The sequence below is a fragment of the Eptesicus fuscus genome, chromosome 3, assembly GCF_027574615.1.
Source record: "Eptesicus fuscus isolate TK198812 chromosome 3, DD_ASM_mEF_20220401, whole genome shotgun sequence".
In the NCBI taxonomy this organism is placed as follows: domain Eukaryota; kingdom Metazoa; phylum Chordata; class Mammalia; order Chiroptera; family Vespertilionidae; genus Eptesicus; species Eptesicus fuscus.
The window spans coordinates 81,576,877-81,596,063 of NC_072475.1; the positions used below are offsets into that span (position 1 = coordinate 81,576,877).

Sequence of the window (19,187 nt, forward strand, 5' to 3'; positions counted from 1 at the left end):
TTAACGGGCAGTCGGACATCCCTCGAGGGGTCCCAGATTGGAGAGGGTACAGGCTGGGCTGAGGGACATCCCCCCTCCGTGCATGAATTTCGTGCACCGGGCCTCTAGTCTATATATATAAAAGCCTAAGCAACCATTATGACCATCAACCGAACGACCAGTCGACTGGCCACAATGATGCGTTCTGACCACCAGGAGGCAGACACTCAATGTAGGAGCTGTCCCCTGGTGGTCAGTGTGCTCCCACAGCCAACCTCCCACCCGGCCAACCTCCCTCGGTCCCTGCCCCTGACCGTCCAGCCCCACCCGCCTCATCAGGACTGGGCAAAATGGCCCCAATTGGCCCCGATCACTGGCCAGGCCAAGGCACCCTGCTCATGCACAAATTCGTGCACCGGGCCTCTAGTTAATAATAATTGTAGACAAATTCTGCATCAAGCATTCTTCAGTTTTATTATAGGCACCTCTCACCAACACCAGAGAGGTGTTACTGGACAGGACAGCCCCTGAGATAGTGTAGAGGGCTGTCCCCAACCTTGATCCTTGTCCTCTCATATAAACGAATTTATATAAGAGACTTTGATTGCATTGCAAAAAGCAATTAAAGCATGCACCTTTATTGAAAAAGCAAAGCAAGAAAACCCATACATCTGGCTTATGGAGCACAGACGGGCTCTCAGCTAATCTGAAGAGCAAGTTGGGTGGGGGTCGAGGTGTTATATACCCTCCTGTCTATAGGGCTCAAATTCCTCTGCTGACCACTTTGGTACAGATTAATTATCACAGTCCCTTTTTTTTCATTTGTTGTGGCCTTCCCAGAATTCATGAGAAGCACCTGGTAACTTTATCTTGCCAGGCCTTGAGACTGCTGGTTTCTCTGCTTAGAGAGTAAAACTGTCCCTTTTTCCTTTTCCCTTTCCCCTCCCTTTCTGCATTCCCTCTTTAGGAGGGTTTTTTAACCATTTTCTCTCTGGTCCTTGGCTGGGGAAGATAATGGTTTGTTAGTGACAAGCTGATTGCAAATTGCCCACACTGTTTGGCCTTGTTTTAACTTCCCTGTCTCAGTTTCCCTCTTCCTCCTGCCCCGGGATCCTGTGACAGTTTCATGAATAAAGATGAGCAAGACATGGCCCCCCCAACATCAAAGAACTCAGTTTAGTGGAAAGTAAGTGACATAAATAGAAAATTACAACACAGCCTTGGTGAATAATGGAATGGAAGCATGTACATGACACAGAAAAAGCCATAAAAGAAGCAGTTTTTATGGGTTTTATGAGGTTCCTTCAAAGACCCACCTGCCAAAAATATGCATATTCTTCCCCAAACCTGCCATGGTATGTGCAATATTAACAATGAGAGTTATTCATTTGAAAAAAAAAATAAATTATTTCCAGAAAGCCCACACATCATATTGGTGTTACTTAGAAAAAAATGTAATTTCTTAACAACTATTACTATATCAGCACAGATTTGTACTTTAAAAAAATGGGGCACAAAATACGTGTATTTCGGTGAGAAGATAATTTAAAGGTTAGTTCATGGGACACAGCCCATCAAGGACCAGCTGAGATGGGACGTATGCAGAGGCAGCTTGACAGTAGACCAGCATGGGGAGGGCATGAGCTAAGAGTGAGTGGGGCTTGTCCTGACCAGAATTATTCAAAACAGTGTTATTACTCACTGTTTCTCCTAAACCTAGGTCACTAATTAATCAACAGGTATTTATTAGACACATTTCTCCCACTTTGTATTTTTATAATAGAGTCTTGGAGTCAAAACAAGACCACCCTCCTCTTCACTGATGTAGGATTTCCACACCCCCTGTTGCCAGTAAGACATCATACAAGTGCAGGAAGGAAAGAAAAAGTGAAAGCTGAAGTTTCTGATGTTGATGCTCAGGTAAGTGGCAGCTGACTTTCCTTCTGCCCTCCCCATGCACGGTTGCTTTAGGTTGCTCTGAGCATATTTGTCTCCTCGGTTCTCTTTAAACAGCTCACCACTTCCTTCTCTCATCCCAGGACAGCTGACGCTCACTACGCCCTAATGTTCCTTTAATCACCTCCATCAGCTTTCTTCCCATCCCGGCCTCAAGCAGATGAGGGGAGAAATGAAAGTTTCTGAGAGTTTAAAAGAGTAAAGTTCAAGAGAGGCTAAACGATGACTGAATCATTAAATATCAACAAAATTCAAGGCAACAATTGGGCTCTAGATTTGTCTCCAGTTCCCCTAGATCCTCACTACAAAAAAAATAAGCAAAGCCAGATGGGAGGGGTTAGGTGAGAAAGGTGAAGGGATTAAGAAAAATCACCCAGTTATAAAAATAGTCATGGGTTTGTTAAGTACAGCATAGGGAGCACAGTCAATAATCCTATATAATAAAAGGCTAATATACAAATAGACCGAATGGCAGAACAACCAGTCTCTGTGATACACACTGACCACCAGGGGGCAGACGCTCAACACAGGAGATGCCCCCTGGTGCTGAGTGTGCTCCCACAGGGGGAGCATCGCTCAGCCAGAAGCTGGGCTCACGGCTGGCAAATGCAGCGGCGGTGGCGGGAGCCTCTCCTACCTCCAAGGCAGTGCCAAGGACCCCTCGGGGGATGTCCACCTGCCAGCTTAGGCCCACTCCCCAGATGTCCACCCAGGGGGAGCGGGTGTAAGCCAGCAGGCGGACATCCCCCGAGGGGTCCTGGAGTGCGAGAGGGTACAGGCCGGGGTGAGGGATGCCCCCCTGCCCTATGCACGAATTTTGTGCACCAGGCCTCTAGTATTGTAATAACTATGTATAGACCAGGTGGGTACTAGACTTATCAGGGTGATCACTTTATAAGTAACATGTCTAATCACTGTATTGTACACTTGAAATTAATATAATATTATATGTCAACTGTAATTTAATTTTTTATTTTTAAAAAATATATTTTTAAAAGATTAATCACAGAATGATTTTCATTTTTATACGATGCTCACATTGTATCTTTGAGTGGTAATTACAACTCAACTGTTGCTACAATCTACAATTTCTTTTCTAATTAACAAAAAAATGTAGGCGAGGTTCTTGAAAGAAAAGTTTATTAATAATGAAAATGGCACAATTACATACATGAGAAGGAAAGACCCTTTTACATACATAAAGACTTCTACATTTTTTATTTATAATTAGCTAGCATTAAGACTAAAGCATTTCCAAACAACAGTACAGTAGCACGAACTTATCTGATCCATAGTTTAGGTAAAACGTCATTATAAACAAGATAAAAAAGAAATATCTTTCATTATATCCCATATTGAACATGATCACTTCAGAAACATCACATAGTCCTGATACATAAATAATTATACCTTTATTCTTTGATGTCATGGTTGTTTGTTTCCTAATTATGCCCTTAATCTCTGAAAAAGTAATTAAATATCGCTGAGGGGGGAAAGCCAGGAGAAGGAATCATTGAGTCTAGTCTGTAGGGGTACAATGCATGAGTGAGGGGGCCACTTACTCTGGGTCTTATTAACTCGTCGGAGTACTAGAAGGAGGTACAAAATGCATGCATCAAGGACATTTCCAGGCAGATTCTCTACGTCATCTATCACTTTGGGCTCCCTCCTCCTCCCCACCTCCAGCCAGGATCCCTTGTAGAACACAATGCATTTCATTGATTTGAGGATTGTGACCTCCACATCTTTTTTCTGCATTTATTGTACCCCTGGGAATAGAACGAGCCAGGATCCTTGACTCTTGCAGCTGGATTGTAAATGAGGAAGGCTGGCCCCACCCATTCCTTCTGGTAATTGTTAAAAACATTTTTTTTTATTTGACCCATATTTTTCTTGGCTAAAATGTCTCAGTTTAATAAAGATGGGTTATTCTCCTAAATCAGCTATTTCCTTATGGAAGAACTATGTTGCCTTCACTTCCCATTTCAAAATGAAAACTCAATTCACAGGGTGATAGATGTCAAAATATCCATTATGGAAAAATGGGAATGACACCAAGATATAGTACCAGCTGCTGAAAAACCATGAAGTGGAAGGCAAACTTATAAAACAAGCATCTAAATGAATAATTAGATTAGGTATCATATTTGAGCCAACATAGTTTTAGAGACTACAAAGAATATTTGTGCAATTTCCATCTTTTTTCATAAGTAATATTAGGTTGGGATTGTTTAACTACATTACAATTCACCATGTGGTTTAAAAAGAAAAAGAGGTGGGGGGAGTGGGGAGCTGCCAACCCATAGTGACTAGACTGCAGAAGAAAGAAGAGTGGAAATAAAATCGGGTAAATGGGACTCTAGGGCACATAAATGTGAACAAATACCCTTAAAACATTGCCATGATGAAAATGGAATCCTATTTATCAAATAAATTCCCCTTTTCCCAGAGCCCATGAAAATAAGAATCGTGTATAGACACTCAATTATAAAGGCTCTATGGGTTACAAGACTCCAAAGCACCTTATAAATTTCCTAAAAGTTTGAGTTATAGACCATGCACTGTTAGTGCTAACTGCATTTTACTGTTTTCTAATAAGGTGATGGTCTTATTGAATATTATATTGCTAGGTCAATGAGAATGTTCTAATTATCAGAACATTTTATTCCTCAATCACACAGCCTAAAAAGAGAGTTTAGCCTAATACTTTTAAGTGACTTCATGCTATTAAATTACCTTGGGAGTTGCTGTTTTACAAAGAAGCTCTCTTTCTATGAATCTGGGTTTTTAGATTTTGTTTGTTTGTTCCTTTGTGGAATTTTTTTAGACTCTACATATAAGTGAAACCATCTGATATCTGTCTTTCTCTGTCTGACCTATTTCACTGAGCACAATACCTGCTGAAGGGGAATGCAGTAGATAACATTGTGATAAGTTTACACGGTGACAGATGATTACTAGAATTAAAAAGGTCGAATCACTATATTGTAGACCTAAAACTAGTATGACTAAGGTAACATCGTATACCGACTACACTTAAAGAAAAGCTCTTGCTGGGTAGTCTGACCTGTCAGACCGAGAGCTCCTTCAGCCCTTGAACATCAGTGGACCTCCAGCGGGAAAACCGCTTCTGTGCGCTCCAGTCTCCCCCCGGGAGGCTAGGACTTCCTTTATTCTTCCACGTCACCGGTGTGGGACAGATATTCATGCAGAGCTGAGCAATTTGCTCTCACGTGGAAAGGTCATACCAAAGAAAACCAGAGACAGAGCCCTGTCAGAATTCTCAAGGCCCACGTCCGGCCCGGCCTGCGGCAAACAGCAGCCCTCCTCCTCCTCCGCTGGGCTCTGCTGGTCCTGGCGCTCCCCGCGGTGGCCGGCCCCAGTCTCCCTTTACCTCCACCCAGGACTCTGATGGCAAGCTGACACCCCACAAATACGTTTAGGGGGAAACTTTTTAAAGCTAAACCGTCAGAAGTTTTACAGATAAAATTAAGCATCTAAGTAGTGACAAATGTCATTAACATTTACCAATTACCTTTCAAATGGACCCGGCAAAAAATGCCCCAGCAGTGGCTTGTACCTACGCTGAAGTCATAGCGAATTCATTATGTAGATAGGGAATGAAAAGAAATACCGAGGTAAGGGAGCTGCTTTCACACGCGTGCACACACACACAGACACACACCCTGTTATCATGGGTACTTTGCAAAATGCCTGCATATCTTCAAGGCTTTCAACAGCTTTACTGTGGCATGTACTCAGCCCAGAGGTGTTAGTTTAGTTTCGAGGTCCTCATAATGAGTGAAATTGGCAGTCATCAAGTTAAGAAAAAAATAACAAGTGAACCAAGCATTTTATCTTATGGTCAATCTATCCCTGGTCAAAAAGAAATCAAAATGTTCCAGACTGTTTTTGGCAAACATGGAGACATTATAACATAGAATGCCTGTGTCAATAACAACTTGTGTGCAGACGCAATTTAATATCCATAGTGATGATTATCTGGCCCTCTCCTCTCCCTGTCCAAAGCGACCTGTTCAAAAACATGCTAGAGAGAAAGTGGGGAACTACTAATTCAGATAAAATTTATATCATTTGTGGACTTTTCCTACCTGTAAAATAAAAAAGATATTTAATTGCAACGAGTCCTGTCATGTTTTGTGTAAGCAGGAATTCATTTAGACATGAGTTATTAACACAAAAATAAGTAATCCAAATGAGCTAACCTGTCCTGTGAGATAGTTAAGTGCTGTTTCCCAAATTAAAATACCAGAAACTGATGGGCGGTTAGAAATGGCAGTGGAGTAAGTGGAAGCTCACAGACACACTCCCAGGACCAAACTGGAATAAAATACCAGAAACTGGAGAAGATCCATGATTTGGCTAGGACATCTTAAGATATCACAAGCAGGTCATCGGCAAAGCTTATATTCTCAGCGCTGTGGCCTTGACCCAACCCTCATTCCCTCCCTGTCCCCAATTCATCTCTAGTCTAAAGGAACTCTCTACACTTTACACTTATGTATTGTATTTGGCAGCTGAAAAAAAAAAAGGATACTGAGATACTTAACACAACAATAATGTGATCTTGATTAATACGCTCAGGAAATTCAAAACTCTGGCAGAATAAAGTACAAGCCTCACTCTATAATGCAGCAAAAAGGTTGCTTTTTCTTCAGCAGTTCGACTCCCCCCCCTCCCCCAACACTTTATATTTTATTTAGACAAATGTCTGACTATAAACTATATTGAAACTACTTCAAAGGCTTCTCCTTCTATCGGACAATCACAAGCATGCTACAAAATATTGGTTACAAAGCCCGCCTTCTCCTGGAACAGTCTCACCCTCCCTCCCTCCCTCCCGGGCCTCCTGAGCCACAGTGATTGACAGCACTGCTCTGCCAATGCACACCCAGGCCCAGCTGCTCCCTTCCAGATGCTTTCCGACTCACACGGCTTTGAATTTCTTTAAATGCAGCTTACGCATAAAAATTGTCGCATCTCTTACTCTATTCTAAAACTTTAAACTGGGGGGAAAAAATTTTGTGCCCAAATTGAATGTTTTTTAATAAAATACTCTTCTTCCAACAGAGTTCAAAATGCAGGTTAACTTTAAGATACAGGTAGCAAGCGATCTCTCTCTTCTCTAGGCTTCTAATCGGTTCCACGGTAGGAGTTTTGATTAAAGCTCTTCCCTGCCATGAAAAAAACAACAACACACAATTAATTGAAAAGGCAAGAATGTGCATAGAAATGCATTTCTGCTGTAATACATTGCCAAGCTATGTTCCTAAAATCACCAATACTTTGTATTTTCTTTTTTTTGCAGGAAAGTTATCCTGTACTTTGCTGTTTAAAAAAAAAAAAAAATCCTTCTCCACAAAGACCATGTAATGCTTTTACTAAATCCTAAATCGAGTCCATTAACATTTTCTTGGACTACTGGTAGGTAAAAATGCTGAGATTAAGTGAAACTGAAAGTGTTGTATGGGTTATGTACCTCATATTTTTTCAATGTTTTCTTCTCGATGAACATCCCTCTTAGGATAAAAGTGTCTGTGTGGACTTCCTTTTGTTTCACTATGATCTTTTTTAAATCTTCTGTTACATGGATTTTTATATGTTAATGCCAGACAGTTAACCAGCAGAAATTGAAACCATGTAGTCAATCTGTCTCCCCTTAATTGGGCTCTCTTGAATCCTTTCTTCCTGTGTCTTAGCCGAGATAAGATGCATTTGTAATTCAGGAAACACATTCAGGCAGGTGCCTGTAGGGGGCTTATGAGAAGTCTTAGGGAAGACAGAAACGTTAGTCATGCTCTTTCCGTTAGCTTCCACTGGGATGGAGCCAGGGGCCATCTGCTGGCTGGAGATGCCAGGATGAGTGGGTGTCTGAGCTTAAAGGGCAGAGCCTGGTAATATTGTTCTAACAGCGTTCAGCAAGGCTGGCGGCAGCACCTTCCAGGGGTCAAGCCAGGTGCTCCGAGATTTTTAAAGGAATTCTCCATCAGGCACATGCAATTAGAAAAGTATCTTTCTCGCCCTAGCCCGTTTGGCTCAGTGGATAGAGCGTCAGCCTGCGGACTGAAGGGTCCCAGGTTTGATTCCAGTCAAGGGCATGTACCTTGGTTGCGGGCACATACCCAGTAGAGGGTGTGCAGGAGGCAGTTGATCGATGTTTCTAACTCTCTATCCCTCTCCCTTCCTCCCTGTAAAAAATCAATAATAAAATATATTTTTTAAAAAAAAAAGAAAGAAAAGTATCTTTCTCAATTTCCTTAAGTGTCAATGTGTCCCTTCCTATCAGAGAGGAATCATGAGTGAGGGGCTGCCTATCAGAAAAAGGGGATTTGGAGCAAAGGGACAGAGGCCCCAGTCAGGACACGGGTGCCATCCTGACCCTTTGTGGATTTCTTCCACAAACTTGCATGAATTGCTCTGGTTTTTCTCTTTTCAAAGCCACGTGAAGATACCTGGCCTGGGCGGAACCCATCCATGAGGAAGCACCTTTGTGGGGGCAGCATTAGGAGCAAAAATAAAAGCCAAATTATAATTTCACCCACTACACTCAATTAATGTCCATAATGGTCTCTTTATAAGATGATTTATTTTAGTAACCTGTCTGGTTATGGATCCTGGGGAACAGAAGGAAAAAAACTACAGATACTTGCCCAAAATGCATGGTGAGAAAAGCAAATGGAAAGACAGAATGAAATGTAAGATAAACTTGATAGAGGCAAGAGATATATTTTAATGAGATTTGTGTAATTGAAAGCTTAGTGAAAAGTATCTACAGAGATTTATGGCTTCTCAAATGCTTTCCATAGAAACTGTCTATGAAAGGTATTTTAGAGCATTAACTCTTGGGTGGTAGCTATGGTAATGAGAGAGAAAATATGACAGCCCAGGAAGTTCTAGGCCAGAACCCAGAGTGTCTTTGTTTTAAATTTTCTCTGCCATTTGCTGTTACTATAATCCTGAGTAAGTCCCTTCAGCTCTCCAAGGCTTCTTTTCCTCATTTATAAAACTTAAATAAAGAAACATTCAACCTACAAAGCCATCGTGAGAAATAAATGAGGTGATCTGTGTGGGAATGCATTAACTCTGAAGAACTCAACAAACATTGGTTATCACAGGAACAGGAACTATGCGCTCCCACTGGAGGCGCTACCCTAAGGCTAAGGGTTAAGAGCCTGAGTGGGGGCGCTGTTGCTCATGCTTACATTTGATGTTCTCTCACAAAAGCTGCAAACTCAGGATCGTTGGCATACATTTCCAAAATTCTCATTCTTTCTTGAATTTCCTTTTTGAAAAGAAAAATAGGCCATACATTGCATTAGAAAAGCTTAAACCATCTTTTAAAAGTTCTAATTTTCATAAGGAAATGTGGCTGTCTGGGCTATTCAGGGGAGAACTATAGGAAAGAATGGCCTTTTGAGAGAATGGAAGGTTTGGATAGTACCCGAACTGCTCAGAATAACTCCGGCATATTTCTAAGGAAGTGGGGAGGAGGGAGAGAGCAATTGCTAATAATGGAGAAAGAAACCACTGGGTGGAAAAGAAGGTACAGCTCAGATTCATATACCCTCTGCATACTACATCAACTGCGAGATATCATGAAGTAGAAACTAATCAGGAAATACTTCTCATCTTTTCTTGAAGCTCGTGTACACACACACACACACACACACACACCAGAAGCAGCAGAGCAACAACAGAAAAGCAGTTTCCTACCTCTCTGGAAAGCCCACTGTTCTCATATATTTGTCTGATTTCTTCCCTGCTCAGACCACCAATCACCTCTCCTCGTGCTGCACTGTGGAAGGGACCCTGAGGACAGGGTCCCCTGTACTGTTCCATTCCCGCCCCATGGCGTTCATACACGGGGTTGTACTTTACGGCATCTTCAATGGATGAAAGGCTGGCAGGCTGTCTGCTGGAGCCACAAAAAGAAAAGTGGGATTCATTCAGATTCAGATGTATAACTACTTGGAAGGCAATTTACCTGTAATAAGATTTCTCTTGGGGAAGAAAAGGAGGTGAATTGATACAAATAGGGGGAGGTGACTGTGAAAAATACCCAGATCAATCTCAAAAATTATTTATTAGGTGTTGTCATTACTATCTCCTCAACTACATGGCAAGTGCCCCGGGGAATTGTTCCATGTCTCATTCATCTTTATTTGCCCCACAGGGCCTAGCACTCAATAAATGCTGATGGGGAACGAAACCTGCCAATAGATAGTATTTCATGAAATGCATATGGCGCCATCATTCCCAGAGTAGACAAATAAAAAATCAATGTGTGGCACACAGAGAATCTGATAAAAATATAAATATGGGAGTATTGGGCCTCAGGTTCAATTCCGGTCTACACATATTTACTGAGCATTGGTTATGTGCCTAAGACAGTTCTAGATAGTAATGATATAAAGAATTGGTTGGAATCCCTCTCCAGAATGAGATTACAGCCTAATGAAAAGTCAGACTCAATAAAAAGCATAAGAACAATGATGGAAGTGTGTCCTGGGTGCTCTAAGAACCTAGGAGAGGTGCCTCCTTAGCAAGCTGAGGGTGAGGGAAGGTAACCTAGACCTAAACCAGTAACTCTTATAGACTATGGAAGCACAAAAGCAAAGTACAACCACTGATTATAATCACACTAGAGGCCCAGTGCATGAAATTCATGCATGAGTAGGTCCCTAGTGGCTGCCGGCTGCCAGTGGGGCCTCCCTTCCCCCGGCCACCTGCCCCCTGGTCAAACTCCAGGTTGAGGGGACAATTTGCATATTAGGCTTTTATTATATAGGATAACAACCCAAAGGGTCCCGGGGTTGCTAGTCTAGCAAGTAGAACAGGTTATATTTTCTCCATTAATGAAGCTACATTTTACTAAAAGAAAATCAGATGTCATTTCTTGTCAGATTCTTATCTAGATTTAGAACCACAATGAGCCAAAGGGTAACAAACTAACTGATCTGGTCTTCATACAAGGATCTCACTTTATCTCCATCACCCTGCCAACCCCTCCTCAGCCATGAAACAGGCATTTGGGCCATACTCAATGATGCCATTCCTTCAGTGTTCCTTGAGATTCATTCATGTCTTCTTAACTTTGCTCCTGCTCATTCAACTAGCTAGAAAGTGTCCCACCCCACCCACAGTAGATCTCTACTCTTCTGTCCAGCTAAATATCATAACCATCTTTAAAACTTTGAAGACTCTCTCCCCCAACGAATTCATCCCTCATCCAGGCCCCTTCGCATCTTACTCATACTGCTGCTTCTGTTTGCTTCCAATTGGACACCCTTCGAGGACAGGGCCCATGTTTTCATTCAACTTTATAGCTTTCTCCCCTTCAGCCCAGATCCCTATCCAATATTTGGCACATGGTCAGTACTAAATGAATGAATAAAGGGAACATTTTATTTCACCCAAGAGCAATTTTATTTACCTAAAGTGCCTCTCTCTTTCTCTCCTAGCATTCTGAGCTTGAAGAGTCTTGATGAGGAAGATGACAACAGCAGAAGAGACGAGGAGAAGTCCAACCCCGGCGGCGATGGTGATGCCTATCACCAAGGGCTCGGACACAAACTCCTCACAGTGCTCCCCTCGGTACCACCAGTTCTCCCCCACCCGGCACCTGCAATGAGAAGTGACCGAGTCTCAAAGTGGGATCACTTTGGTGAAAGTAATCATGAACAGCAGAAGCTTCAGTGGGACCTGGGAAAGGTAAAGAAATAAATACTGGCCACAGGAAGCTTCAGTAAGGAGGTAAATATGCAGGTTCAATGATCATATGATTTAAGTCCGTGTGTGATGCAGGGCACAGACCCAGGAGGTCCTCAATGGCTATATTTAACTGATGGAATAAAAGATCGGCAAGGCTTAAAGGAAGTATTCTGTTCAGGTTCCTTAGTCATGGATAACAAAACAGGCCCAGAAGGAAAGTGACTGGTGTGAGATCACACACTCAGTCAGCAACTGAGCTGGGTCTGGAACCAGGTCCCCAGACTCCTCCTGTCCTTTCCCACCCGGCAGTGGTCCTCCAAACCCCCAGGCCACAGACCTGTGCAAAAAGGTCTTCAAATCCCACAGCACCAAGGAAATCACTGCTTTTCCATAATACTGATTTCTCTGGATAGCAAGGGACTACCCTTCCCCTTAGTTTCCTAGCTAAACATTACACTTTTCCACAGAGAAGAATCTGAGTCATTTCTGCCTAGTTCCTCTGTTTGTGGCATTATGCCAACATTTGACCATTTTCACGTCCACAAATTGTCCTCTCATTTATTCTCAGCATTCTCTCCTTTTACACCATGTGACTGTGGTGTGTGGTGGGAGGCTGATTTGCTCTGCTTTGTTTTAGGACAGTGGTTGGCAAACTCATTAGTCAACAGAGCCAAATATCAACAGTACAACGATTGAAATTTCTTTTGAGAGCCAAATTTTTTAAACTTAAACTTCTTCTAATGCCACTTCTTCAAAATAGACTCACCCAGGCCGTGGTATTTTGTGGAAGAGCCACACTCAAGGGGCCAAAGAGCCGCATGTGGCTCACAAGCCGCAGTTTGCCGACCACGGTTTTAGGGGAATGGGCAGGAAAGGACAGTCAGGATACCTGTGTCTGTTCATCCGTCTGCTGCATTTTCATTGGTTCTACCTTTAAAAAATGGATCTCAGGTACTTAAATAAAATATTTTTGTCATGACTTCAAAGACTTTAAATATTTGCTTTTCTTTTTCTTTGAATACTCGGTAGGACCAAGAGCAGCCCAAAGCCATTCAAAACATAATCCAAATAGAATAAAACTCCTTTGTTTTCACTCTCAGGTACAGTATAAAGTGTTGCTCTTATGCTGAAACCTAATTTAAGCGCCAATTGCCTTACCATCCCCTGTAAGAACCACAACACAGACTCCAACTACTCCCAGGACACTCAGTGGGACCCTAGACAATGTCTCTCTCACAGCTCCCTAAGAGCATAAAATAAAATAACCATTTGAACTATAATTCAGGCCTTTAAACTGACTCAGTCTTCACATGAACACTAAATGGTACCAATATATTGTTTAGATATAACTTCTATAACAAATATTGCTGTGATTATCCTAAAATCATAGGAGTAGACCCTTTTTCTTCAGAGGAAGTATCTACAACCTCGTGAAGTCAAAATTCCTAACTACACCATACCTGCAAATGGCCCCATGTCCGGGCATAATGTCACACTTCCCATCATTGAAGCAGAAGTCAGGCTGAAGGTCACAGAGACTCTGACAAGGCAGCTCTTCCACACTCAGGTACCCAGGGTAGCATCTGCACTCTGCTTCTCCACTCCAGGGATTGACCAAACACTCGGAAAACTCATTGCATGCCTGAAACTTGCAAGGGTTGGCTTCATCACCTAAAACATCAAACCAGAAAATAATGCTAGGAAAGGCAAAACACAGGAGTTGAAGTACATGAAGCTCCTCCACTAAGTCTCACTGTCCAAAGTACCATGGGACAACCCCTTTCCTGAAGCATTAAACTACACCATCACCACCAATACCACAAAAAAATTCAGATTCATCCTAAGAATCTTTCCTAAACCCTTCAGAGGGAACATGGCCCTGAAACACCTTAGTTTTAGATTTCTATCTTTCAGAACTATGAGAGAATAAATCTCTGTTTTTGTAAGCCATCCCATTTGTGTTCTTTTGTTACAGCAGCCCTAGGAAACTCATACAAGGGACCACTGATGAGGTGTTCATATAGCGAAGAAAGCATACAAAAGTGCTAGTAGATGGGCAGTTTCTATAAGGGGCCTACGCAGCCAGATTCCATTGTGTATTTCCTAAGTCTTCACAGTCTTATTCTAGTATATTAGTACATATTGTGACTTTGTACTCAGAAAACAATATAATCCTGGCCTAGCGATGTGTTTAGAGAATGGGAAGGATAATATTGCATGGCTCCCTATGTTGATGGAAGTTCAAGAGTTTTTGTGAAAATAAGTTAGGCAAGAGACACGTCAATATTGTCTCTAGCCAACTTTGAGATAAAATAATATTTTAATCTGAAGACCTTTAACTAAAAATATACAGGTAGTAGGGAAATTCTATTTTAAAATTCTAAAACATTGTGATCATTCCACGAATACATGTGAATGTCTGGTGGAAGAGAAATAGGAAGAGGGGAAAAATAAATGTTGCTTCCTTTTGCCCTAGACCAAGAAGAGAGACTAAGATTAATACTGTAATCATGTAAATAAAAGACTGTAGCTTTAAAGTCTTTTTCCAGTCCTCTGTGTAGGTTAAAGGTGAATGCCCAGAATACATGACCCTCTGTTTAAGAGTACCTTAATGACTTTATGGGAAAACAAAGATAGACCTGGAGCTTAATTTGGGATAAGAGACAAGGATCTAAATTATAAAATGAATTATGTCTAGTTTACCAGGGACAGGCTAAGAAAGGAATTGATGGGTCCAGAAAAATAAGAATGAAGAAAATATGGAAACGGTGTAGAAAGACAGCCAGAATAGCATGGTAGTTGGCTTGGTCCAAAAAGTTGGCCAATAAGAAATGATTTTTTAAAAAATATATTTTATTGATTTTTCACAGAGAGGAAGGGAGAAGGATAGAGAGCCAAAACATCGATGAGAGAGAAACATCGACCAGCCGCCTCCTGCACACCCCCCACCGGGGATGTGCCAGCAACCAAGGTACATGCCCTTGACCGGAATCAAACCCGGGACCCTTCAATCCGCAGGCCGACGCTCTATCCACTGAGCCAAACCGGTTTCGGCAAGAAATGATTTTGAAAGGGTTGCTGAGGAAGTTTAGAATATTTATGCCCAACAATATTTTAAACCACCTGTGGTGGTAATAACAAAGCCTTCTCTGTCACCCTCATAACATAAAGAAATATCTGATAGAATCAACTACTTTGTAGAGGTGCCTATGAAAAGTAAAAAATGGGACTGTGATCTGTATTGGGTTTTAAGAAAGAACAACCACAAGGATTGGGAATTCAGCAGAAAGAACTCAGAGCTGGAGGTGATTAAGAGATATTTAAGTTCCCTGTTCATTCCTAGAGATATTGGGGATAGGAGGGACGTGGATGCAGGTTTCACACTGCACATGGGAGGGGCTAATGCCAGTTCATTTGAATATTAAAGAAAAAGGAGACCCAATAAACATGAAAGACACAGCGTGCAGCTCACATTGGTGAGTTACATAAAATATTGATGTAAATGCACTTATTTATTGTACTTCCCTGTTTTTAAAAAGTGGGTTGACTTTTGCAAAAAGTTTTATAAATTATATCTGCTTGCATGCATTTGTATGGCTAGTCAAATGTAAATATATGTTATTTGTTTAATACTTAGATTAGCCCCATAAAATACATAGACCAGGTAATATTATCCCCGTTTTAAATATTTTTTAAATTTTCAATTAGAGTTGACATACAATATTATATTAGTTTCCTGTGTATAATATAGTGATTAGACATTTATATTACTTATTAAGTAATCACCCCAAACATTATCCCCATTTAATATATGAGGGACTAAAGCTCAGAGATAATATGGATCATCTATGGTCACACAAATGATAAATGGCAGAACAGAGGCAAAAAATCAGGCCATCCAGCCCTGGCCGGTTTTCTCAGTGGTTAGAGAATTGGCCCGCACACCGAAGGGTCGCAGGTTCAATTCCTGGTCAAGGGCATGTACATCGGTTACAGGTCAATTATAGCCCCAGTCAGGGAGGCAGGCAGTTGATGTGTCTCTCTCACATCAATGTTTTCTCTCCCTCCCTTTCTCTCTCTCTCTCTCTTTTCTCTCTCTCTCTCTCTCTCTTCCACTCTCTCTCTTTCTTCCACTCTCTTTCTTCCACTCTCTCTCTAAAGATTAATGGGAAAAAATATTCTCAGGTGAGGATTTAAAAACAAAAGAAAAGATAAAGAAATCAGGCCTTCCAAATTATAATTACTTGCTTTTTCCACTACACCACATGGCAAAGAATGTGCAACTGGCCTTAGAGAACTCAAATGGCAAGAGATTTAAATATTGGAGGATTAACCAAATCATTTTCCTCACATTCAGTGAATAAGGATTTCAAAGGAAAGAATGTGACTTTCTCAGCTAAAAAATAGAGTTGACTTTAAACCAGTTTGAGAGTAAAAGGCACTGGAGAAACATGAGCTCGAGTATTCACCCTTACTCCCACCCAAAACCACTGTCCTCTGGCGTGTGGGAGATGAAAAAGAACAAAGTCTGAGGATTCAACAGTATTCACTGCATCCAAATCTTCCAAATAAAAGCAATGGTTCATTTCATTCATTCGCAGTATATTTTAGTATCTTTTATATGCAAGACACTATGGTTAATAAAACAGATAAAATATCATTCCTTGTGGATAGCTCAACTGAGGATAATGCCCATTAAGCAACTATATGCATAGATTAGCATTATTACAATATTTATAAGCTCTATAGCAGGAAAAGAACATGATGTTACAAGAAAAACTAACAGGAGAGACCCAATCTAGAGTATGGGTGAGTCAGTGGAAGTCTTGAGGAGGAGACATTTGAACCGAAGCATAAAGGGTGAGCAGAAGTCAGCCAAGAGGGGAAAGCGTTCCAAGCAAAGGAGACGGTATGTGCAAAGGCTGGAAGGCAAGAAAAGTTGTTTGACTCTGAGGAACTAAAAACCAGCTGGTTTGACTTGGTGAGCAAAGAAGTTAGTTCTATTGGATGATATCGAGGAGGAAGATAGGGTCCAGGCCTTGTAGCTATTGAACCAGGCAGTCATTGAAGTAAAATAATCTGGTTGATGTTTTTACAAAGAGCACCCTGGCTGCTATCTGCAGAATGGAGAGGGGAAGGAAACAAGAGAGGTAGTGGGGAAACTGGTTCAAATGAGAGATGACAGTGGTTTGGCCTAGAGTAGTGGCAATGGCGGTAATAGAAACTGAGGTATCAGAATGACTTCCCAAGTTTCTGGCTTAAGTAGCTGATTGGACACAGCTTCCATTTATCAGGATGGTGAAGCTGAGCGGAATAGATATAGCTGAAATGCGGAGAGATACAGAAAACAAGATCTCGCTCTTACATATCTTAAATTTGATATACATAGAATACATCCAAGTTGAGATCAACAAGTACATAGTTAGATACTGATTCTGGAGCTCAGAAGACAAGTTTAATCTGTATATAAAAATGTGGAGAGAAATTGTATCTCTATTAGACTTATAATAATGGAAATGGATAAAACAACTTTGTAAAATTATATAGAAGGAAGGGAGTCCAAATCTACCTGGCTTGGCAAATAGAGATGTAGCAAAAACAGATCCAGTGGAAAGGTAAAAGAGAGAGCCAGGTAGAGTACAAAAGGAAACGGGAGGTAAATAAGTAAAGATAACATATGCAGACAACCCTTTTGAAAAGAGAATGATACTGATGTCCTTGGAAGAGATATACTAATTATCAAGATGTGGAAAATTTGCCTGACATGATACTCTTTTACCTACAAGTGTTGAATTCACCTTGACTTGGTGTAGAAAAAAATACATAAGAATAACTACTGGATTCCACTAAGAAAGCAGCAGAGTAATCAATATCATTACCTGATTCCACATCAAGGGAGTATTTATCAATAGCCAAGTTCATGGTTTGGTAGGCAGTGGTGCAAAAGTCTTCCAGAATCATGTATACAGCATTGTTGACATTAGGAGGGACAGCCTTGGAGAACTTCATTCTGCTGTTCACCACAATACTGCCATTTCTGAAGTTCAAGATTTCTAAATTCTGGAACCCTGTGAGATTTGACTGGAGATAGGGGACCAGCTGCAATACATGAAAAATGATCAGTTTATTGACAAGGTTTTGCATTTTGTTAAACACATACCAAAAAAAACTTTAAAAAGATGAACCCCTCCCCCTTTCCAAATTGCATGCTATTTACATTATTTAAACTGTTCATCAACAAAAGTATCACTTGTAACTACCAATCTATACTTCTCAATCCTTTCACCTTTTTCACCTAGTTTCCTCCCCTCTAAACCCCCTTGGCAACCATCAGTATTCTCTCTGTATCTGTGAGTCTGTTTCTGTTCTGTTTGTTCATTGATTTTGTTCTTTAGATTCGACATATAAGTGAAATCATACATATAGTATTTCTCTTTCTCTGACTTATTTCACTTAGCATAATTCCCTCAAGGTCCATCCATGCTGTTGCAAATGGTAATAGTCATGGATATGTAAAGTACAGCATAGGAAATCTATATACATAAAAGCCTAAGCGACTGTTATGACCAGATGACCAGGCGACCCGCTGGTAGCTATGATGTGCACTGACCACCAGGGGGTAGACGCTCAATGCAGGAGCTTTGCCCTGGTGGTTAGTGCGCTCCCACAGCCAACCTCCTGTGGCCAGCCAACCTCCCATGGTTCCTCCCCCCAGCCAGCCAGCCCCGATCAGGACTGGGCGAGATGACCCCAATGGACCCCGATTGCCAGCCAGGCCTAGGGACACCACCCATGCATGAATTCATGCACTGGGCCTCTATCTATATATATAAAAGGCTAATATGCAAAATGTCCCCTCAGGAGTTCGACCGGGAGACCGGGAGTTTGATCACTCGCTATGACATGTGCTGATAACCAGGGGCCAGCACAAAACAAAGGGAGGCCCCAGCCGGCAGCCAGAAGCCAGGGAAGGGAGGCCCTGGTTGGCAGCCTGAAGGCCCTGATTGGCCCCAATCGCTGACCAGGCCTAGGGACCCTACTTGTGCAGAAATTTCATGCATCAGGCCTTTAGTATCCTATCTAATAAAAGTGTAACATGCAAATTAACCATCACTCTGCTACACCCACAAGCCACGCCCACCAGCCACACTCACCAGCCAATCAGGAGCGAGTATGCAAATTAATCCCAACCAAGATGGCTGCAGCCACAGAGCGAGCAGGAGGGAGGCTTGGGTTTACCCAGCGATGGAGGAAGCCAAGCTTTCCACACACCCTGGCGGGCCCAGGCCTCCACTCAAGGCTACAAAGTTTCAATTATAGAAGGTAAACAAATCCCAACAAAAATGGCGGCAGCCACGGAGCTGGAGAGAACAGGAGGCTAGGGTTGCCCCCGGCAATGGAAGAAGCCAAGCTTCTGCAGCCCTGGCCTGTCTTGGCCTGCGCTCAAGGCTACAAAGTTTCAATTATAGAAGATAAATAAATCCAAACAGAAATGGCTGCCACCACCAAGTAAGCAGGAG

General features: G+C 41.8%; 1 protein-coding gene across 1 annotated transcript in view; it reads right to left on the reverse strand.

Moving 5' to 3' along the window:
• Positions 1-7,040: 7,040 nt before the first annotated feature.
• IMPG2 (interphotoreceptor matrix proteoglycan 2) overlaps positions 7,041-19,187 on the reverse strand; it is a 98,599-nt gene continuing 86,452 nt past the window's right edge. Inside the window, exons 14-19 of the mRNA XM_054712260.1 lie at positions 17,547-17,766; positions 13,128-13,338; positions 11,397-11,578; positions 9,670-9,887; positions 9,159-9,238; positions 7,041-7,130 (exon numbers count right to left, since the gene is read on the reverse strand). Coding sequence (XP_054568235.1) covers positions 7,118-7,130; positions 9,159-9,238; positions 9,670-9,887; positions 11,397-11,578; positions 13,128-13,338; positions 17,547-17,766 — 924 coding nt within the window. The 3' untranslated portion in view covers positions 7,041-7,117. The remainder of the gene's footprint in view (positions 7,131-9,158; positions 9,239-9,669; positions 9,888-11,396; positions 11,579-13,127; positions 13,339-17,546; positions 17,767-19,187) is intronic.